We start from the raw sequence: 17,681 nt of genomic DNA on the forward strand, positions 1-17,681 counted from the left end.
GGATCAAGATATGAAAGCAGCCTTTTCAGCAACCAACTCTGAACAGCCTCCATCTCAACCCTTGTAATATTGTTCCAGTTCCCAAAGGATTCCTTATAACACTGAAGCAATCATTTCAGGTCATAAAAAGATAAAGAACTTTAAATAACTTTTCATTTTTTTTTCCAGTGAGAAAACAATTATTTATGCTCTTAAAATGAAAAAGACTTTTGTACAGAAGGTCTGGAACGATTTGGTTTTAATTACACATTTCAAAACTGAGTTACACAAGACAATTCTACTGTTTATATGCAGTAAATACATTAAAAACTTAAGAGACCAAGAAACAAATAAGCAGGCTTGTCTATAAGTAACTTGGATGTTTTCTGGAAAAACGTGTCAGGAACAATTTGTCCCTTGTGCCTGAAAATAGAGGGAGAGGGGCAAAGAAAATGAGTTTAAGCAAGAAACTGTAACACTCGTTTTGATCTTGCATGCAAGCTGAAAATGAGAAAAAGTTTCCATCATACAATTTACAGCCTTATTGAAAGATTAAAACAAGTCTCAGCAGCTTAAAGCCAAACTTCATTAAAATACAAGAAACTACGCACAGTCAAAGAGCTAAATGAATAATAAGTGCAACATTCTTTCTTGCAGCTTCGCTTAACTGACAGAAACATCATTATTGATAATGTCCTGTGTTCTGCAGGAGACAATTAAGGTCCAATTTATAAATGTTTTTCCCACACAGTCTGCCATGTCTTTTCAAATCTTCTATTGCTTACCTGCTACTTTAAGATCTCCAGGTTGAGTTTTAATAATTTGCTAAATAAATTATATATTTATATATATATATATATTTAGAAACAAAGTGCATGTAGTGATAAGTTCTTCAGAACAAAATTTGAAAACAAACGGCTCAAGATATTTGCCAAGAAAAGTCTTCTTTTTCACCTCCAAAATTAAAAATACCAGTGATAAAGTTGTGCTGCAATAAGAAAATCTGAATGTGTAAAGCTTTTGCTGAGACTACATAAATTTTAATCCATAACATATTTTCTCAGCAAGTTAATCCATTTTCCCCATTCCTCTGAAGAAAGCAGAGAGCTAACAGAAACATCCCAAACTTTGCATAATGCAGAGGGAATATTGCACAGAACTTCTTAAATTCAGCACTCAGTTCCTGAAGGAGAACATTGAAATCACCCAGAAAGGAAAAACTCAATTTTTGAAGTGTCATTCACTCTTCTGAACACGCTAATTTGAATATGCGTAAGTCATATGTTACTATGATTCATTGTATACTTGGCTAATCATTTAACAGTTTCTAACAAAATGTTAAACATCTGAAAATGCCTGAGGGCAGAGCAGATTAACAATCAGAAGAGTACTTAATGGCCAACTGTTTGATTTAAAATTTCTGGCTGTTACTCATATTCTCACCACTTATCTTAACATGTTATGTATTACCCTGCTTTCAACTGAGTATCTTGCTGTGCAACACAACTGACATAAAATCAGAGCTAATTTTGATCTTCAATTACACATGAGAGATCCAAAATCAGATTGGCTGTCTCTACAGCTACTTGTAGGCCACTACACTTTGCAGCAAAACAGTCCAGTGTCAGAAAGTCAGCAACCTTTACTGGGGGATCTTTAGGGCAGCCCAGTATAATCGAAGAGCCAAACTGGCCTTGCAAAAGCCTCCAGTTGAGATTCTCAGTGCTGCCATTAATCCCACAGCCACATTTTGAAACTAAATCTGACCAATTAGAGACAGAGGGAAAACCTGATGGAACAAACCAACAGTGTCCATAAACCATGTCTGTCAGAGTTTCTCCACCATCGTGACTCAGAGAGCAAGCTACAGACTCCAGAGAACGGCAAAATCCATCAGCAACCAATTGGTATTGTGTCCGAGAACAATCCATATCTTTAAAACTGCTGGTGGACAGACTACAGGTCTAAAACAAACAAAAACCAATGAAAAAAAAAAATCAGAAAATTAGAACACTTATAGGAATAATTGTAAACAAGCATATATAGTGCTGTTGCTTTTTTTTTTAAAACAGATGATTCAGTCTTAACTATAATTGTCCATGTGATGATTATGCCACAATAGGAAGAATTTCTAGACAAGTCAGAGCTGAGTTCTGGACAATTATCTGTCAACATGAAAACTCTCCACATTCTTATTTTAACAGTTAAACCAGAAGCACTTACTGTAATAGATAGCTAAAGAAAGACTAACAAGTACAAATAGAGTATTAACAAAAGTCTGAAAAAGATGTCACCAACACCAAGTGCTACAAAAAGACCCCTTTGTTTTACACTAGACAGCAGAAATGCAACATTCATCAATCTAGAAGTGTTTTAATTGCAGCAGTGATTCTATAGAAATTCTTGTTTCTCAAGTACATTAAGCAGCTTTAAAAAACCCTTGTCTTACATACCTTGTGTCTTATGTATGAAGCCAAATGAGTTTCCGTACAGCCACCTCCTAACAATGCCAAAGGTTCCTTGATTGTTAACTGTAACACGTGTTCTGCTGTTTCACAGGCACGCTGAAAATCATACAGATTCGTCATTAGACATCTCATGATTAATAGGATTTGCCCCTATTTCAAAAAAACTACTGGAATAAAATGTACAGTAGTTTCTGGGACAGACTTCACAAACTTGAATTACATGTGGATATAAAGCTGCTGAGTGATTTCCAAACCCATGTCCACTTAATGAGAAATTGTCTTTATTTGTCCACACTCGGTATGGAGAAGCAGACATAAAAAGCAGCTGTATTTTATTCCTTCTTTCTGCAAACAGGGCTATAGATAAGAAGTCAACCAGTACCAATGACATTTTTAGAGCAACTATTCAATACAAACCTATGCTTGACTACCACTGCAGTATTGCTGCTGACATTTTGCTGGGCCATTTTTTCTTTACGCTCTCATAGACCAAGTAATGAGAATTAAAGTGTTTATGCAGCCTCAAGAACAGGTGAAAAATGTTTCTGTCTTTAAACAACTTATTATATTAAAATAGAGGTTTTAAATGAACATGAGCTCTTCAAGGATTTTGAAATTCTGGAAACAAGAATTGTTTTCTTGAAATTGTATACCTGGACTCTAAGTTCCATTTATGTACCGAAAAATCACTTTTCTAAACTCACTGTATCTATATTTCTCTTTTTCTTTTTTCATTAAAACCACATTTTTAAGAAAGGTTTCAAGGAAACTTGCCTACCTTCAATTCATCCCATGCTGTTTCATTTCTGTTGCAGAGTATCAAGCTGCAGACAACTGTGTCATTTGGAATTAGATGCACAAAATGTTTTGAAGCAAAATTCTCAATGCGCACATCTTTCAAAATGCCGTAACAACTGGGAGACAACAAATGTATAGAAGCTATAGGGTTTGAACCTGTCCAATCAATAAGGGCAAAAAACAGTATGTATTACTATCATCAGAACAGCGATCTGTTGCATTTCATCAATGCTGAACTTTTTTCCCTCCTGGCTTTTATTTTTTATATATATATATATATATATATATATATATATATATATATATATATATATATTCTTCAATACCTGTCATTTCATTCTACACAGGAAATCACAAACAGAAACCAACAGGTTTTCAAAGTGCAAGACCTAGTAATAGTTTAAGATAAAAAAAGTAATTGCTTCATTCTCATTAGTTTGAAAATAATCTACATTTACAAACAGTTACTATAATTGGATATTCCTCATGCAGCACTCAGGAATCACAAGTGCAGTTTGTCATCATTAGAGCCCACAAAAGACCAATTTCACCTTAAAATAAAATTTTTTGATTAGAAAAGAACAACTCCCCCTCAGCTACTAAGGCAGGATACAGACAGAAATAAGAATCCTTACTCTGCAATGACACCAACCTAGAGAGCTTTTCATTATGACATGCACATCAAGGACAATTGTTCAGTACATAAAATGACCTCGTTACCTGTCATCCAACTCAGGGGTTCCATCAGAGACAGCCCAGCTCTGTCCACAGCCATGACATGGTTCTCTTGCAGATACTGTTTCAAGGAGGGATGGATAACTTTCTGGCACACCACAAGGCCAACCTCAGCATCAACCAGCTGTTTTCCAATATTAAGCAACTGATTCAGCTCTGACATTTCTAGAGAAATTCCTTGAGGAACTGTTATAACTCCTCCTTCAGAGTTGCAAAGGTCTCCCGACATGGACACACAGAAAAGCGCTGTCTTGATCATATTTGAAGAAGTTCTTTTGACAGTAATTGGTTTTGCCAATTGAATTTCTGGTGCTTCTATCAACAGTCCAGGAATAACTGTAGAATCCACAACTCTTCTACCTTTCACAGGTACTATGACACACTTTCCTAAAACAGCATTTGTCTCAACATGACATGGAACAGTAAACATAAAAGCCTTTAAAATCAGTGTGGTGAGATGATCAACTTCTGGTTTATTAAGCATGCAAGCAGGTTTGCTCATTAATATGCTACGTACCAAACAAAGAAGAGTCTCAACGCTGCTAAAATCCACAGATACTCGGCAAGCACAGGCCTCAGATTTGAGGTAGTCCATACATAAACTCAAAATGTGTTTGCTTATTTTAATGACAGTGCAAGATGCAACGTCAAGACTTTTAAAGCATTCAATCAAATTACAGCAAAGAATGGCAGTAAATAAGCCACAGTCACTGAAGCGGGATATATGGTTCTGTACAGAGGCTGTCAAAACCCTCAGCACAGGATGACTGACAGAAAGACAACTGAATAAGGCTGATGATTGTGAAGTTGTGCACACATAACCTCCCACACCATTGTGGAGCTGTTTGAGTCTACCAGCAGGACCATAGCAAGACTTTAATATTCCACTTAGCAGGGACAGTGACTGACTAACGGTATCTTTAGTTAAAGGTTCACCAATAAATAACGGAGGCTTTTTAGCTTCAAGACGAGCCATTTTCAAAGTGAGATTTTAATTCTGACCAACAAGACAGATTTCATTTTTACTTGGATCTATAATTCATAACACTCTTAAAATTTAAGTAGTGTATTTTAATTCTTTGCAGCCAAGGATTACTTTAAATGTGAGAGAGTACATACACCACAATGACACTTCTGTGACTGCTCATCATTTATCTCTTAAAATGAGGATTGTGAGATCGGTACATAATGACAGTAGTAAGTTATTTCATTCACGATGATCTTCCTTTTTAGCTTCTGAATGCGATCGAGCAGATTTTTTTGCAACAAAGTTTACGAGCATGCTTCCAAAATGAACACCTATAACTGACAGTCCTGCCACAAGCAGAAGGTTCTTTCTGTTCCAGGTAGTTTTCCTCATGTTTTCTTCTGGTAACACCACAGATCAAAAACTTCAAAGCCAGTTACACCTACAAGGAAAACCAGAAAGGCATTAGGATAATCTTATGACAACACAGCATAGCGTGAATTGCTATTTTTTCACAAAAAAACACTCATGTAAGGACAAATACCAGACTATACTGCTATTTAATTGACAAAAATCTATTCTTCTTATTATATATAATACAAGCACATAGTAGACAAATTATACATGTTTGTTAGGAACTTCAATTCTGACCCTCAGCTTACATACTGGTATACCAGTAGGTCTATAAGTAACAGGCCACTATAAGCTGCACTTTATAGTATGAATGTGTCAAAACTGTAGTGATGTTAACCTGTTTTTACTCAAAACCAAAATAAATTAACTACTCAGCATTGTTTCCCAAGAAACCACTTTGTAAACAAAAGCTTTTAATGTTCAAACAACTTTAAGAAATCTCTCCTTCTGAAAGGATGGTTTCTAACTTTAGGATTCCCAACATGCACTTTTTTTTCAGTTCTTAAAATAATTCAAAACTTAAAGGGATATTTACCTACATTTCTATGTAAGGGCACAGTATTTAGTTTCTTGAGTTTCTTTTCTACTGTAATCACCATCCCTACTAACAACACAAAACATGTTACTACATAAAGTCACAATTATTTCTGGGCAGTTTTGAACATTACAATTCTGCACACCCAGTCACAAGAGTCTGACTGTTGCCTTGAGGTTATTGGAATTTATTTTTAAATAACCTTTAGATCTCAAAAACTAGTTCTAAATTCCATGTGATAAGATCAATTAGGTGATGATATTATAGATGTGTGATGCATTGTTGAGTGCTCAAAACCAGCAGATTAACTCAGTTAAAAAGAAATTAAACTCTGAAAGCCTAAAGTCAGAGCAGCATGACTGTGCCTTTTAGAAAAGTATTAGTTAATTATATCATCTCCTGCCTTAAAGATACAGATACAACTAATTAGGTAACTTACCTACAATACATAGCACTAATGCTATTTTTCCTTATTTTTCTGATCACTTTGCATCACGTATGCCACAATGCCAGGTTCTGGAACAAAGTTCTCTGTCTTCACTTGGAAAATAGGACTGGACTTCATGTAAAACCAACCCCAGTGCACCAGCCCAAGACCAGTTCCCATAACAATCAGAACTTTGTAGTCCTTCCAGATGGTTTTAAGACCCATTCCAAACTGGCATCTACCTAGGCAAAGATAATGTATTATTTTAAACATATTCTACAAGTGCTTTTTTTTTTTTTTACTCTGTAATAATAGCACAGTGCAGATAAACCTGTATGTTAGTATCTTTAATTACAGCACAGTAGATAATTAAAACACAAAATAACACAGGAAAGTATTACTTTGAGGACTTAAAAAAAAAAGAAAGCTATAAAAATAACCTCAATTCAGACATCTCAAAATGTTAATTGCCGCATTTGCTTCAAGCTTTGGTGCACTAAATCCTAAAGCTTTGTTAAGCTTGTGATGTTTAGATAATTACACCCTACTGCTTCAAGTGGTAAACATTTGAAGTCTAAAACAAAGCAGTTTCAAAATACACCATTTTTTCCACATAGTTAATAAAACCCAATGACTAACCAAGCGCCAAACAGAACACGGAACTCCTAACTTGCAGGCCAAACAAGCTGCAGTACATCTGACATCATTTTACACCGTCCAGAGCAGCAGCTCTGCCTGGCTGCCTCAACCCTCTTTGCCCTCCATCCTCAGAAACTACAAAAGTATTGCTGCAAACATCATAAATACATCTTTGTCTGAAAAAGATATATACGAGAAAAAAAGCCAGCAAGGCCCAAAGCCTTTTTCTGTGTTAAAAACAAACAAACTAACCCAAGAAACACAGATACATTGCACTATTTGGCAACAAGGCTGTTTCATGAATACCATACCTGTCCCAAACTAATTTGAAACTCAGTACATAATGACAGTAGTAAGTTATTTCATTCACGATGTACATAGAGAAATATTAAGTAAATAAGATATTATATGTATTTATATATTAAAAAAAAGTATTTGTAGTATTTCAACATCTAAATTTTTGACAAGAAGCCAGTATAAAAACTTGTCTGTCATGCTGTGAAGATTTCACAGCTCAATACGACTTAGCACATAAGGCAAAGCAGATAATAAAAACAATAATAATATTTTTTTAAAAAACTCGATCACTCCGCAATCCGCCCCCTCTGTCCCTGAGCGGCTCCTGCCAGGCCGAAGGCGGCTGAGGAGACCCCGCACGGCGGGGAGACCCACACACCAGAGGCTGCTCTCCCCTTTCCCCACACAGGAGGAGGCGGCGGGTGCGGAGGGCGCTGCCGGCTCCCCGCAGCTGCGCTCACCTCAGCTCTCGCCCCGGGAAGGACCGGACAACCCGGCCCGACCCGACCCGACCAGCACCGTTAAACCGCCAGCGGCAGGAAGCGGCCCGGCACAGCCCGGAAATGAGGCTGGCGCGGGGGCGTTCCTCTTCCCTCCCGTCCGCTATTGGCCGAGCCCCGCGCCATGTGACAATGAGGCGCGCTCGCCCTCTCGCGGGTACGCCGCGAGTCACCCACTTGCGGCCATTTTGTGTCCGGGCAGGGAAGGGCGGGCGGTGGCTACAGCGCGGCGGCCATTTTGGATAGGGGAGAAGAAGCTCGCGCTCGGCAGCCATCTTACTTGGGGGCAGCAGGAGCCGTTAGAACCGTTGGCGGCGGGGACGGCGCAGGGAGGAGGTACGGAGGAGGCGTGGAGGAGGGAGCTGTTGCCGGTTGGGAGGCTCTTCGGTCTCCAGTCTGGCTTTCCTCCGTAAATAAACGCGTGAGGTGATGCTGCGGGGCAGTCGCCGAGGTGGCGGGACCCCGCTCCCCCCGCGCCGCCCTCAGGCGCCGGTTCCGTCCCGTCAGCCCCGCCCGCCGGGGTGCGAGCATCCAAAGCACCAGCCAGGATTAAAATACGTATATCCGGCTGATTTTTCTTCCTTGCCTGACTCTTGTTGCATTCACTCTGCGTTACTTCTTATACACCTCAGCGTTCCTGCAGGCGACAGCGTTTTCCTGACTAAAGTACCACAACGCTTGTTACCTGACCTCTTCTAAATGTTTTTCTTAGCTCTTCTGTATCTTTTCTGTATTCACTCTTCTCTCTCCCCTTCATCCTGCAGTCACTGTTAAGAATTAACTTTATTATCTCCATGTATTAGTGGACGGGTTTGTTTTTAGTTTTGTGCATAGTTGTAGAGTTTACAACTGTAACAAAAAGACAAGTTTTTAATGCCTAATTTTACAGAAATTATATATATTTTTTTAAGTTTTGTGGACCAGCTGAATGTAATTTTCACTGCATTCAGCTGGTCCACAAAGCCAATACATATATTGTATTCAGTGATGCAAAAAGCTGATAGACAGCACCTGTGTGTAATGAGCACTCCGGTGTCCCTCAGTCTCTCATTCCAGGCAGTGGTGAATGGGGAATGTTTTTGAAAGTAAACTGTTGAACTATAAAGGTGAATTTCCAGTTCATGAATGAATGAGTGGAGATAACAATGAGCTAAAAATATGTTAAGTTCTTGGAAGGGTAGTTTCCAAAGGTTAAGTGGAGAAATTGTCAACAGTGGGCCCTAAAAATCCTGAAGTTGCAAAAATGTGAGGATTCTGGTATGGCTTTTCAGAACTAGAAATGCTTTACTAAGTATGTGAGTAGCTGAGTATTACACTGCTCATCCCAAGCTTAGGATCAGCTCTCAGAGACCAACAGTGCTGGGTATAGGCTGGACAGCATTTAATTCCCATACCCAAGGACTGGCAAGTTCAGAAAAATTATCTTTCGTGTTGTGATAGTTAACTCTGAACCCCCAAAATAGTTAATATGAACTTATTCTAGAAAGTTCACTATTTACCAGTTGTGTTTTTCTTTCTGCCTTTTTCAGGTGCCCACTGCTCCCCACACATGGTAGAGGCACCCAAAGACAGGCGGCGTGCGAATAGTTTTGTAGCTGTTGCAGTAGAACCTGCTGTATCTTCAAGTCGGCATGTGCAGCAGGAGTTTTCAGTTCCTTGTTCCTGCTGAGTTCCAAATTCTTTCACCACAGGAAGCTACTTCTTTGCTAAGGTAAGATGCTCTCTACCAGCTGTCAAGAAAACACCTCAGCTCACTTGCTTTTCCTGAGTGTCTGTCATTCCACTTAGTGTCAAACTCAGGAAAGAAGCATATTCTGCCACATTATTTTTGAAGTGTGTCTCACTCTAGTTAAAGACAACCTAAGTGTTCCAGATCATGTTTTCTTGTTCAGGCTGCTTGTCAAAACTTTAGATGTTCAAATACTACAAGTACCATATAAATTTTTTTTTAATATATGTATAGTTTCTGCTTTATTTGTTTATCATCACATTTCCTTATGTACAGTTTTCTTTAGAGGTTCACATTAGTTTGCAACAGCTATGGTATTCCATGACACAGTCTTGTTGCCAAATAGTGTGATTGTAATATGTCAGTGTTTCTTGGTTGTGGTTTTTTGTTTGTTTTTTTTTTTTTTGTGGTTGGTTGGTTGGTTTGTTTTTTAATACAGAAAATGGCAAAGTATTTGGGCCTTGCTGGCTTTTTTTTCTTGTACAATTGATGAGTGTTTTTCCTCATTTTCTGATGTCTTAGTATTCTGTGTTTTTTTTAATCTGTGACAGTTTGGTGACTCCTGATGGTTCACACAGTGGGAGTATTCTTTTTGGTTTTCTAAGGATTTACTTACGTTTATTCTGTCTGCTGTGTTTCCTTTGTCTTATCTATGTGGTCAATGCAAAGAATGAGGTAGTTGGCAAACTCGCAAAGTCAGCTTACTCCCGTGAAGAGTAAATTGAACCAAAGGTAACTTTTCTCATGCGCCTTTTTTCTTCTATTATTTTGTAAATTGGATTTGGTGAGGATTTCCGCCTACCAGCAGTCCTTCTCACATCAGTAGTAGCAGACTTGTTGCAACAGTAGTTATTCTGGATGGTAAATAGTTACTATTGATGATGCCAGGCTAAGTTCAGTGGACTTATCCAGCTGCTTTGTTTGTTCTCAAGCAGGACATGAGCATTTGGAGGAGAGGTGACACTCTGGCCTGTTTTGTTGCAACTCTTCTTCGTATTATTGCTACTGTAAGGATTAATGATAAAACGTTAGCAGTCCAAATATTGTTCTTCAGATCACAGGCTTCCTGCAGCATCATTATGAATTGTACGCCAAGTGCAGCTCAAAAAATTACATACCATATAGGTAAACTCTAAAGCATGAGGTCAAGTACATTGTGTTCTACTATATCCCAAGGAACAGATGATTCTGTGTAAATGTTAAACCTGTTAAATACTGTCCTTGCTGTTGTAGGAACTCATTGTTGATGGTACGTTCCACAGCAAATTGTGTTTGTAATTACAGATTCCTAACTTCAGGTTATGATTCTAGCTGCTCGAAGAAGAGACTATAGCATTTAATGCTCTTCTGCTTTTTGCTGTTTCTTGCCTACTGTTGTTCCTGTTTTGGGATTGTGGTTTGTTTGGGGTTTTTTGTGGTGTTTTGGATTTGGTTTGGTTTGGGGTTTTTTTGTTTGTTTTTGTCTGAGAGGAGGTGATAGGGGTCGTTAATAAAGCTCTAGATAATAGCCTTTCATTAAAACTAAGAGCCCAATCCTGAAATGCTGCTGAGACTCTTCTTTTTAAGAGAATCTGATGAGTCATACATACTCAGGTTTTGTGGTGTTTTGAAAGGACTGTGATATATCTTATTATTTGCTTTTTGGTGTTGCGTGAAGGGGTGGGTGGTCCTTCCTTGAAGTTTTTGAACACTAAGAATAAACAAGGATCTAAGAAGTACAGTTGGTTTTCACGTGGCAGCTGCTGTTTCCTTTTAGCATCTTTTCTGACCTAGTTCTAGCAGCTGCTGTTTCAAGAATTCCTGAGTTTTATTTGCTACTGATTCTTCTTATGGTTGTTCTACTATGTTTACTTCTACAGTAGTGGCACCTTAGTTCCTGACTGAATTGAAATATGATGACCCAAGTGGTCCAGAGCACCGCTCCTTACATTGTGTTTCTCAAAACTGCTATTGGTAAAGCTGTCAGAATTTACTCTGATAAGATAGAAAGGTTTCTAGGGCTGTTTTTCACAAAGGAGAAGGACGGTTGTGTGGCACAAGACCTGGTATTCCAGCTTCTGTTTGCGTGACTTATTTAAAACTCAATTTGCTCTGTGCAACTTTCTGCTTAGTATTACTGTGCAGTTAATAAAAGCTCTAACTTTGAGATTTTTCAGAACATGGTTAAACATTTTATTAACTATATTAGTGTTTATTTTGAGTAGTAGCTTGCAGAATGGCTCTCAGTTCAAACACATTTTAACCTGGTTAAGTAACAACCATTTTACTTCGCATGGTTTATGATACTGTTACTCTTCCTGTTTCTTACTACTTGGATATTGATATGATATACGGAAAAAAATCATTGCAGTAATTGGGATTTTTGCTTGAGCCAGTGCATGGAATTGTGCCCTTGTTAATTCCACACTCTTCATACTTGCTAAAATCTGGGGTCTTAGTGCTCGGATATTTGGAATGGAAGCACTGCACAGAAGTCTTTATTTAGTTCAAAACAATTGCTGTTGAATCTGAAGATCAAAATTATCTGAGCTATGCTATGGAGTTGCAAAGTGTGTCTTTATCTTGTTTTGCACGTTTTGAAGTTAAATAAGGATAATGACTGCGTTTTGAAATGTGTAAGTGTAGTAGCTGACAGAGACACATGTCACCAACTTGACTCGTGTCCTGAAATTTTGACAGTTCTATCTCAGTGCTTTACAATAACTTCAAGTATACAGTGAGGAACGGGTGTGTCTTCCTGTGTTTGCACTCTTTTCCTATACCATCCCTTACAAAATTGACCAGATTTGTCCATCTTATTAAGAAACTAATATTTTAGGAAACTTCAGAGTGCAAAAGGCAGCTCTATTCTCAGTATATTTCTGTTGCAGGTACTGGTCTTAAAAATAGTTCTGATTTTGTGTTTTATGTGTTTGATGCTAAGTGCCTGAACAGTTATAAGGTTCACTAAAAGAAACAAACACAGGTAGCCAAGTATTTCTCCTTTAATGTTCTTAAAGCAGAGTATAGGGATTGACAAACAGCGGTAATGAAAAAGAATAGTAGTAGTTTTTTAAAATTCTTCTTGGTGTAGAGATCTGAGGTTTTTCTCTAGTGCTGATTGCTTTTAATTGATATTTTTGTAGGACCAACTTATGCTGACCTATCATGGCATCCAACAAATTTGTCATTAAGGTAAGTAGACTGTCATAGCTTTCATTAAAAATAAAAAATCTGTAATACTACTTAGAATGTGCATACGTTGATTTTAAAAGTTAATGTAAAGAGGTACATTCTTCAAGCTTCTGGTCATAGTAGCTTTTTCTCTCTCTTTGGAAGCAAACTTCTTGAATCGCTGCTGCATCATGGCAGAGTGTGTCTGAGGTCCATGGAAGGTTAAAATCGTGTAACTAAAAGTGATTAGTTGTGTAGTTAAAATTAGAAACTGCACGAATTCTTAGTGAAACAGTATTTGCTACCTGAAATAAAATTTAGGGTTGATTCTTCTAGTACTATAATCTTGCAATATTATTTGTGTACTTGCCAGATAGTTTAGGAGTTCCTGGTTTAAGGCATAGCGGTGTTCTTAAAACATTTATCATGCTTGACTCTTCATTTATGTATTTTTTACCTCTTTTCCCATTTTCAGGGAGTAGTTGTCTTACATCAGGTAAAATGTCTTTGCAGTTTATTTTGCAAACAGTCTTTGACTTTTGATTGTGTATCTGAAGAGCAATGCTTTTCAAAACATTCTGTCAAAAACATAGCACTTAATTTTTCTACCGTAGCTATATCAGCTTAGCAATAAATAAAACTAATTGTGAAACCTTTTCTTCTGGACTTTCTCTTGTTTTTGTGTTCCCATATGTCTAGGGTAGTTTAGGTAATGCATACATTTCAAAGTGATTAATGTAATATTTTATTCTCATGGAAATGTTTTTTCACATCATTTTCTTAAAAGAAGAGACTTCTTCCTATGTGGATAAGCTTGGGTTTTTTGGAGGGCAGTTACGAAAACCTTCCTGACTGATCAGGCTGTGGAAGCTGTTGAAGCTTGGTTTTGTGGGTAACCAACCTGTTCAACAAGCAGACCAGACACTTAATTTTTGTGCGTTATGTGTTCTTTCCCAAGTAAAACTACTGTCATTTAGTGGGATGTTTGCTTTAATTTTTTTACCATTTAGCATTAAATTGTTGATTGCTTGAGGGTAGGAATCACCCTCTACAACTATCTGAAAGGAGGTTGTAGTCTGGAGGGTGTTGGTCTCTTCTCCCAAGTAGCAGGTGATAAGAAGAGAGGAAATGACCTCAAGTTGTGTCAGGGGAGGTTTAGGTTTGATATTGTGAAAAATTTCTTGATTTGGGAGGGTTGTCGGGCATTGGAACAGGCTGCCCAGGGAAGTGGTTGAGGTGTTTAAAACATGCAGATGTGACACTTAGGGACATGGTTTAGTGGGGGACTTGGCAGTGCTTGGTTAACAGTCAAACTTGATGATCTTAAAGGTCTTTTCCAACCTAAACAATTCTATAATGTCTATACCATCTATTGCTTCTGAATTGATATAGAAGTTAGGAGAAATATCTTGAGCACATCTGAGCTGATACTCTTGAGTCTATATGCCACTGATGTGGGTAACAACAGGAGCTAAGGCTGAAGGCATTGTTTTTCTCAGCTGAGAACTCTTGATATCATCAGCATTAAGTTCCCAAGAAGACAAGTGGTGTGAGTTGAAATATTGTCACTAAATAAAAAGCCTTAAGATATTTGATGACTGACCTGCCTTATTACAGCTTGCTGTTTAGGTATAGACACTTTACTGGTGTTCAGCATGTACCCTGGCAGTCACTAGTCACGTTTAACATCACTGACTATCTGAGCAAATGGATAGGTTCTTGTTGAGCATGCATTTGTAGGTAAGCAATATCACTGCAACTTTTGAGAGTGCCAGTAAGATACAACTTTATTTTCTTTCTGGTAGCATTTGAGAACTGGGGCTAAGTTTTTGCATGTACTGAATACTGAAAATTAACTTTGCCTTGACTAAAACATATCAAATATATAATATAAATATGTGAAGAGCTGATTGGAATTTATTTTGTGCACTGATGTGTAACATTTTACTTGTTAGATCAGGAATTTTATGTGTGAATTTTTGCTTCTTTACATTCACTGGATTTGTAGTTAATGTGAGTATTCCCTTTTGAAAGACTGTATAACTTTCACATAAATTTTTCAAGAAATATCCTTGTGCAGAAGATTCTCCATGAAAAGGCAGAGAATATTCTCACTTCTCTCTGCAGGGGAAGTATAGAAAATAATATAATCTTACTTTTAGGTTCCTTGTGTTTGAAATTGATAGGGGTATTTTACTGCATCTGAAAATGTTTCATGCATGATGTCTCATCTTCTGCATTCTCCACTTTTAAGTTTTTAGATTTTGTAAGCATGTGTATGGTAATCTTTCTGATAAGAAAGTGAAAAATACGGCTTATCAGTCTTTCAAGTCTTAGCTGACTAGAATGTAATTAAGAGGAAAATACCTATATAGTGTATTTGCTTAACAACACGTATTCTATGCGAGAATCTCTGTGCTTCCAGTGTAATGGTCAGTTATTTTCAGTAGAGGGAGTAGTCGGCCTATTTTTGAAAGGCGATCCTTGCTTGGTTTTATGGGCATCTAAGAGCGATTGAAATAAAATAATTGATGGAGTAAAATAGCTTTAAACCTTAATACAAAAACTAAAGTTAGCTCCTAAACACACTTGTTTCGCTTGCTAAGTGGCTGGAGGCCATCGTGTTGTGATGTGCAATAGACACTAGTTTATGCAAGTTAATTTGATCAGCAATTTTAAATTTTAGGAAATATTGATACTTCATAAACTGTTGCATGGTAAAATATCCCAAATCTGGAAAACAATGCATACGAATTTAATTAAGCTTTCTCTGTGTGTTGCTAAAATATTTTACTGCTGTTCTGAGAAATAAATCTTAAGTTTAATTGGTGAGGCTTAAAGCAAAATCAAGAACTCTATATGGATTTGAAAAATAATATCACTAGGGCCTTGTTTAAAACCTTGGACAAACTAGAAAGAATTACTCTTCCAGCATTGTGTAAATTTGACTTTATTCGTGCCAAACTGCAGAACTAAATATAGTAGTTTTTATGGCAGTAATAGAAAAATTTCATTTACTGTTTTCTGCAATTCGTTCATTTGCCAGGCATTGAAGGCTTTAAGTTGTTACTACATTTCAATAGCTCAGCTCAAAGGGAAGCTTTTTTTACTTTGCTGTTTCCTACTTTGAGAAATTAAGAGCTCTGTTCTGTCTCAGATTTGTAGGTCTTTGCTAGCACATATCTTAGATTAAGATAATTATAGTTTCAATGTTCCCTCTGGTCATCCAGTGTGCTCTGCAGTTGATTTTTCAGCAGTGTTCCTTGTTATAAATTTAAATTACTGCATGCTGGAAGTGCGTATTAAATTTTTTGGTCCTTCCTACTTCAATCTTTTTGCTTGCTTTGAATTGCAAGTTCCTTTGAAACAGCATATTTTTCTGTTTTGTATTGGAAACAAAAATGGAAGTACTGGGTATAATTGGACAGAAAAATGACAGTACAACTATAATGTGTTCAGTTTTCCCCTTCATTTTGCTTGTGTATGTACGTCGATGTGTCTTAATGTAATAGTGAAGATAGTGATTTATAATCAAAGGCATTTTAACATCTGTCTTTGCATGTCTTAGAAGTGCTTCATGAAAGGAAGCGTGCATAGGAAGAATGTCAATTATAGGCCCTAACAGCAGGTAGAAGAAAATGGAAAGATACCTTCCTGTCAATATACTAGGATATACATATACAATATACTAAGATGTACATACAGCACTGTATGGGTCACTGGAGGATCTGCTCACAGACTTGGAGAAGGTGTTATTGTCTTTGGGCTGGAATAAGAAAATGAGCAGTTTATTTTCAAAGGGCCTTTTTTGATACTTCCATGTGTGTTTAAAAATGTTAATAGATTTCTAATGCTAAAGCTTCACCGTACCTCTGGCCTTTTGAGTGCTTCCTTTTTTTTCCTGCTACCAGTTGAAATGTAATACAGTGATAGTATGTCGACAAAGATTTCTCTATCAGATATGTCTGTGTGGATAATTCTTAGGTGACATTCTTTAAGACAGCTTAAAGTTCACATTTCTGTGAAGTGTGTCCACTGAATTAACTAATCAATATTTTTGTAAATATTTAGCTCTGTGAGAAAGTGGTATGTTTGCTGCTTCTTTTAAGTTGTTTGGAGGGAAAAAACTAGGGAGATGAGTAGTTTTTCTTATCTAATTTTTAATTTTTTCTCTGACTCCATATAATGACTAATGGAGGATAGTAGGTGGATTTTAGTGTCATATTAAGGCCATAGATACATGAATGCAGTGCCCCCAAGTAAGAGTAAGAATAAGGATTACTGTTTGTTTAAAGTATTTTTTCATATGTTGTGACTGTTCAGAGTTACTAGACTGATACTACAGATGTTTCTTTTGCATGCATAGCTTTGAACTGTTTAGCATACTGATTTTTGGTTTGAAAGGTAGGGTTTTTTAGAATGCTTAGTTAAAATAACTAATAAATTATATTTTTCTGATGTCCATTTATTTTTCACCATTGTAAAATTAAGACACTTGTATGTGAAATTCCTGTAGTTGGAGTACTTACTAATGTTTCAATAGAAATGCACCAAGGTTAAGTTTTCTACAATCAGACAGGATTTGTAAAAGTTCTCCACACTGATTAAAGGTTGTTGGTTTTTATGTGTACTGTATGTTCTTACATTTGCTTTTTGGGTCTTTAAAAATCGAGAAATAGCTATATTAACTATTTAATGGTGGTTTTCTAGGGATGGTGTTCTAAAGCTACATTGCTCAGAACAACTATATATACAGCTCAGCTGTGATGTTCATTTCTCTATGAATTGATGAAAAATGACAATTGTCGAAAAGGGCTTAAATGTCTTAAGAAGTTAACGAGGGACCTGGGGGAAAATATGGTTTAAAATAGGAAGCAGAAAACAAGAATAATGGATGGAGGGACATCTATCTAGTTTTCTTTAACTCTGCATTTAATTCCCAGTTTCATGGGACCAGATACGAAAAGGCTGAAGTGATGAGTAAATAAGTTCCAGAAGAAAGAAAAAAGGAAGTTGGGAGGTAGAGTGGGGGGAGGAAAA

General features: G+C 37.1%; 2 protein-coding genes across 6 annotated transcripts in view; one reads left to right on the forward strand and one right to left on the reverse strand.

The window, feature by feature from the left end:
* Positions 1–221: 221 nt before the first annotated feature.
* Positions 222–8,249, reverse strand: MKKS (MKKS centrosomal shuttling protein). Of its 5 annotated transcripts, XM_082049774.1 has the most exons (7): positions 7,721–7,865; positions 6,336–6,565; positions 3,966–5,389; positions 3,226–3,401; positions 2,433–2,543; positions 1,783–1,943; positions 222–402 (listed from the first exon to the last, which is right to left on the reverse strand). In XM_082049774.1, the coding sequence occupies exons 3-7, from the start codon at positions 4,954–4,956 to the stop codon at positions 303–305; spliced, it is 1,539 nt and encodes a 512-aa protein (XP_081905900.1). In that variant the 5' UTR covers positions 4,957–5,389; positions 6,336–6,565; positions 7,721–7,865; the 3' UTR covers positions 222–302. The 5 variants fall into 5 exon arrangements, with proteins under 5 accessions (XP_081905900.1, XP_081905898.1, XP_081905896.1 ...); XM_082049772.1 differs by lacking the exon at positions 7,721–7,865 and adding an exon at positions 8,040–8,249 and having other exon boundaries at positions 222–1,943; XM_082049770.1 differs by having other exon boundaries at positions 222–1,943.
* Positions 8,250–8,322: 73 nt separating this feature from the next.
* SLX4IP (SLX4 interacting protein) overlaps positions 8,323–17,681 on the forward strand; it is a 73,223-nt gene continuing 63,864 nt past the window's right edge. The window contains exons 1-3 of the mRNA XM_082049775.1: positions 8,323–8,425; positions 9,289–9,470; positions 12,614–12,662. Of these exons, the coding sequence (XP_081905901.1) occupies positions 12,636–12,662 (27 nt within the window). The 5' untranslated portion in view covers positions 8,323–8,425; positions 9,289–9,470; positions 12,614–12,635. The remainder of the gene's footprint in view (positions 8,426–9,288; positions 9,471–12,613; positions 12,663–17,681) is intronic.

Source organism: Streptopelia decaocto (genome assembly GCF_964273445.1).
Source record: "Streptopelia decaocto genome assembly, chromosome: 3".
NCBI lineage: Eukaryota > Metazoa > Chordata > Aves > Columbiformes > Columbidae > Streptopelia > Streptopelia decaocto.

Coding starts and splice junctions, on each gene's coding strand:
- MKKS (XM_082049772.1), bottom strand. CDS start 4,956: ATGGCTCGTCTTGAAGCTAAAAAGCCTCCGTTATTTATTGGTGAACCT. Junction 3,402..3,965: donor ACCCCTGAGTTGGATGACAG/GTAACGAGGTCA, acceptor TTGATTGGACAG/GTTCAAACCCTATAGCTTCT. Junction 1,944..2,432: donor CTTCATACATAAGACACAAG/GTATGTAAGACA, acceptor TGTTTGTTTTAG/ACCTGTAGTCTGTCCACCAG.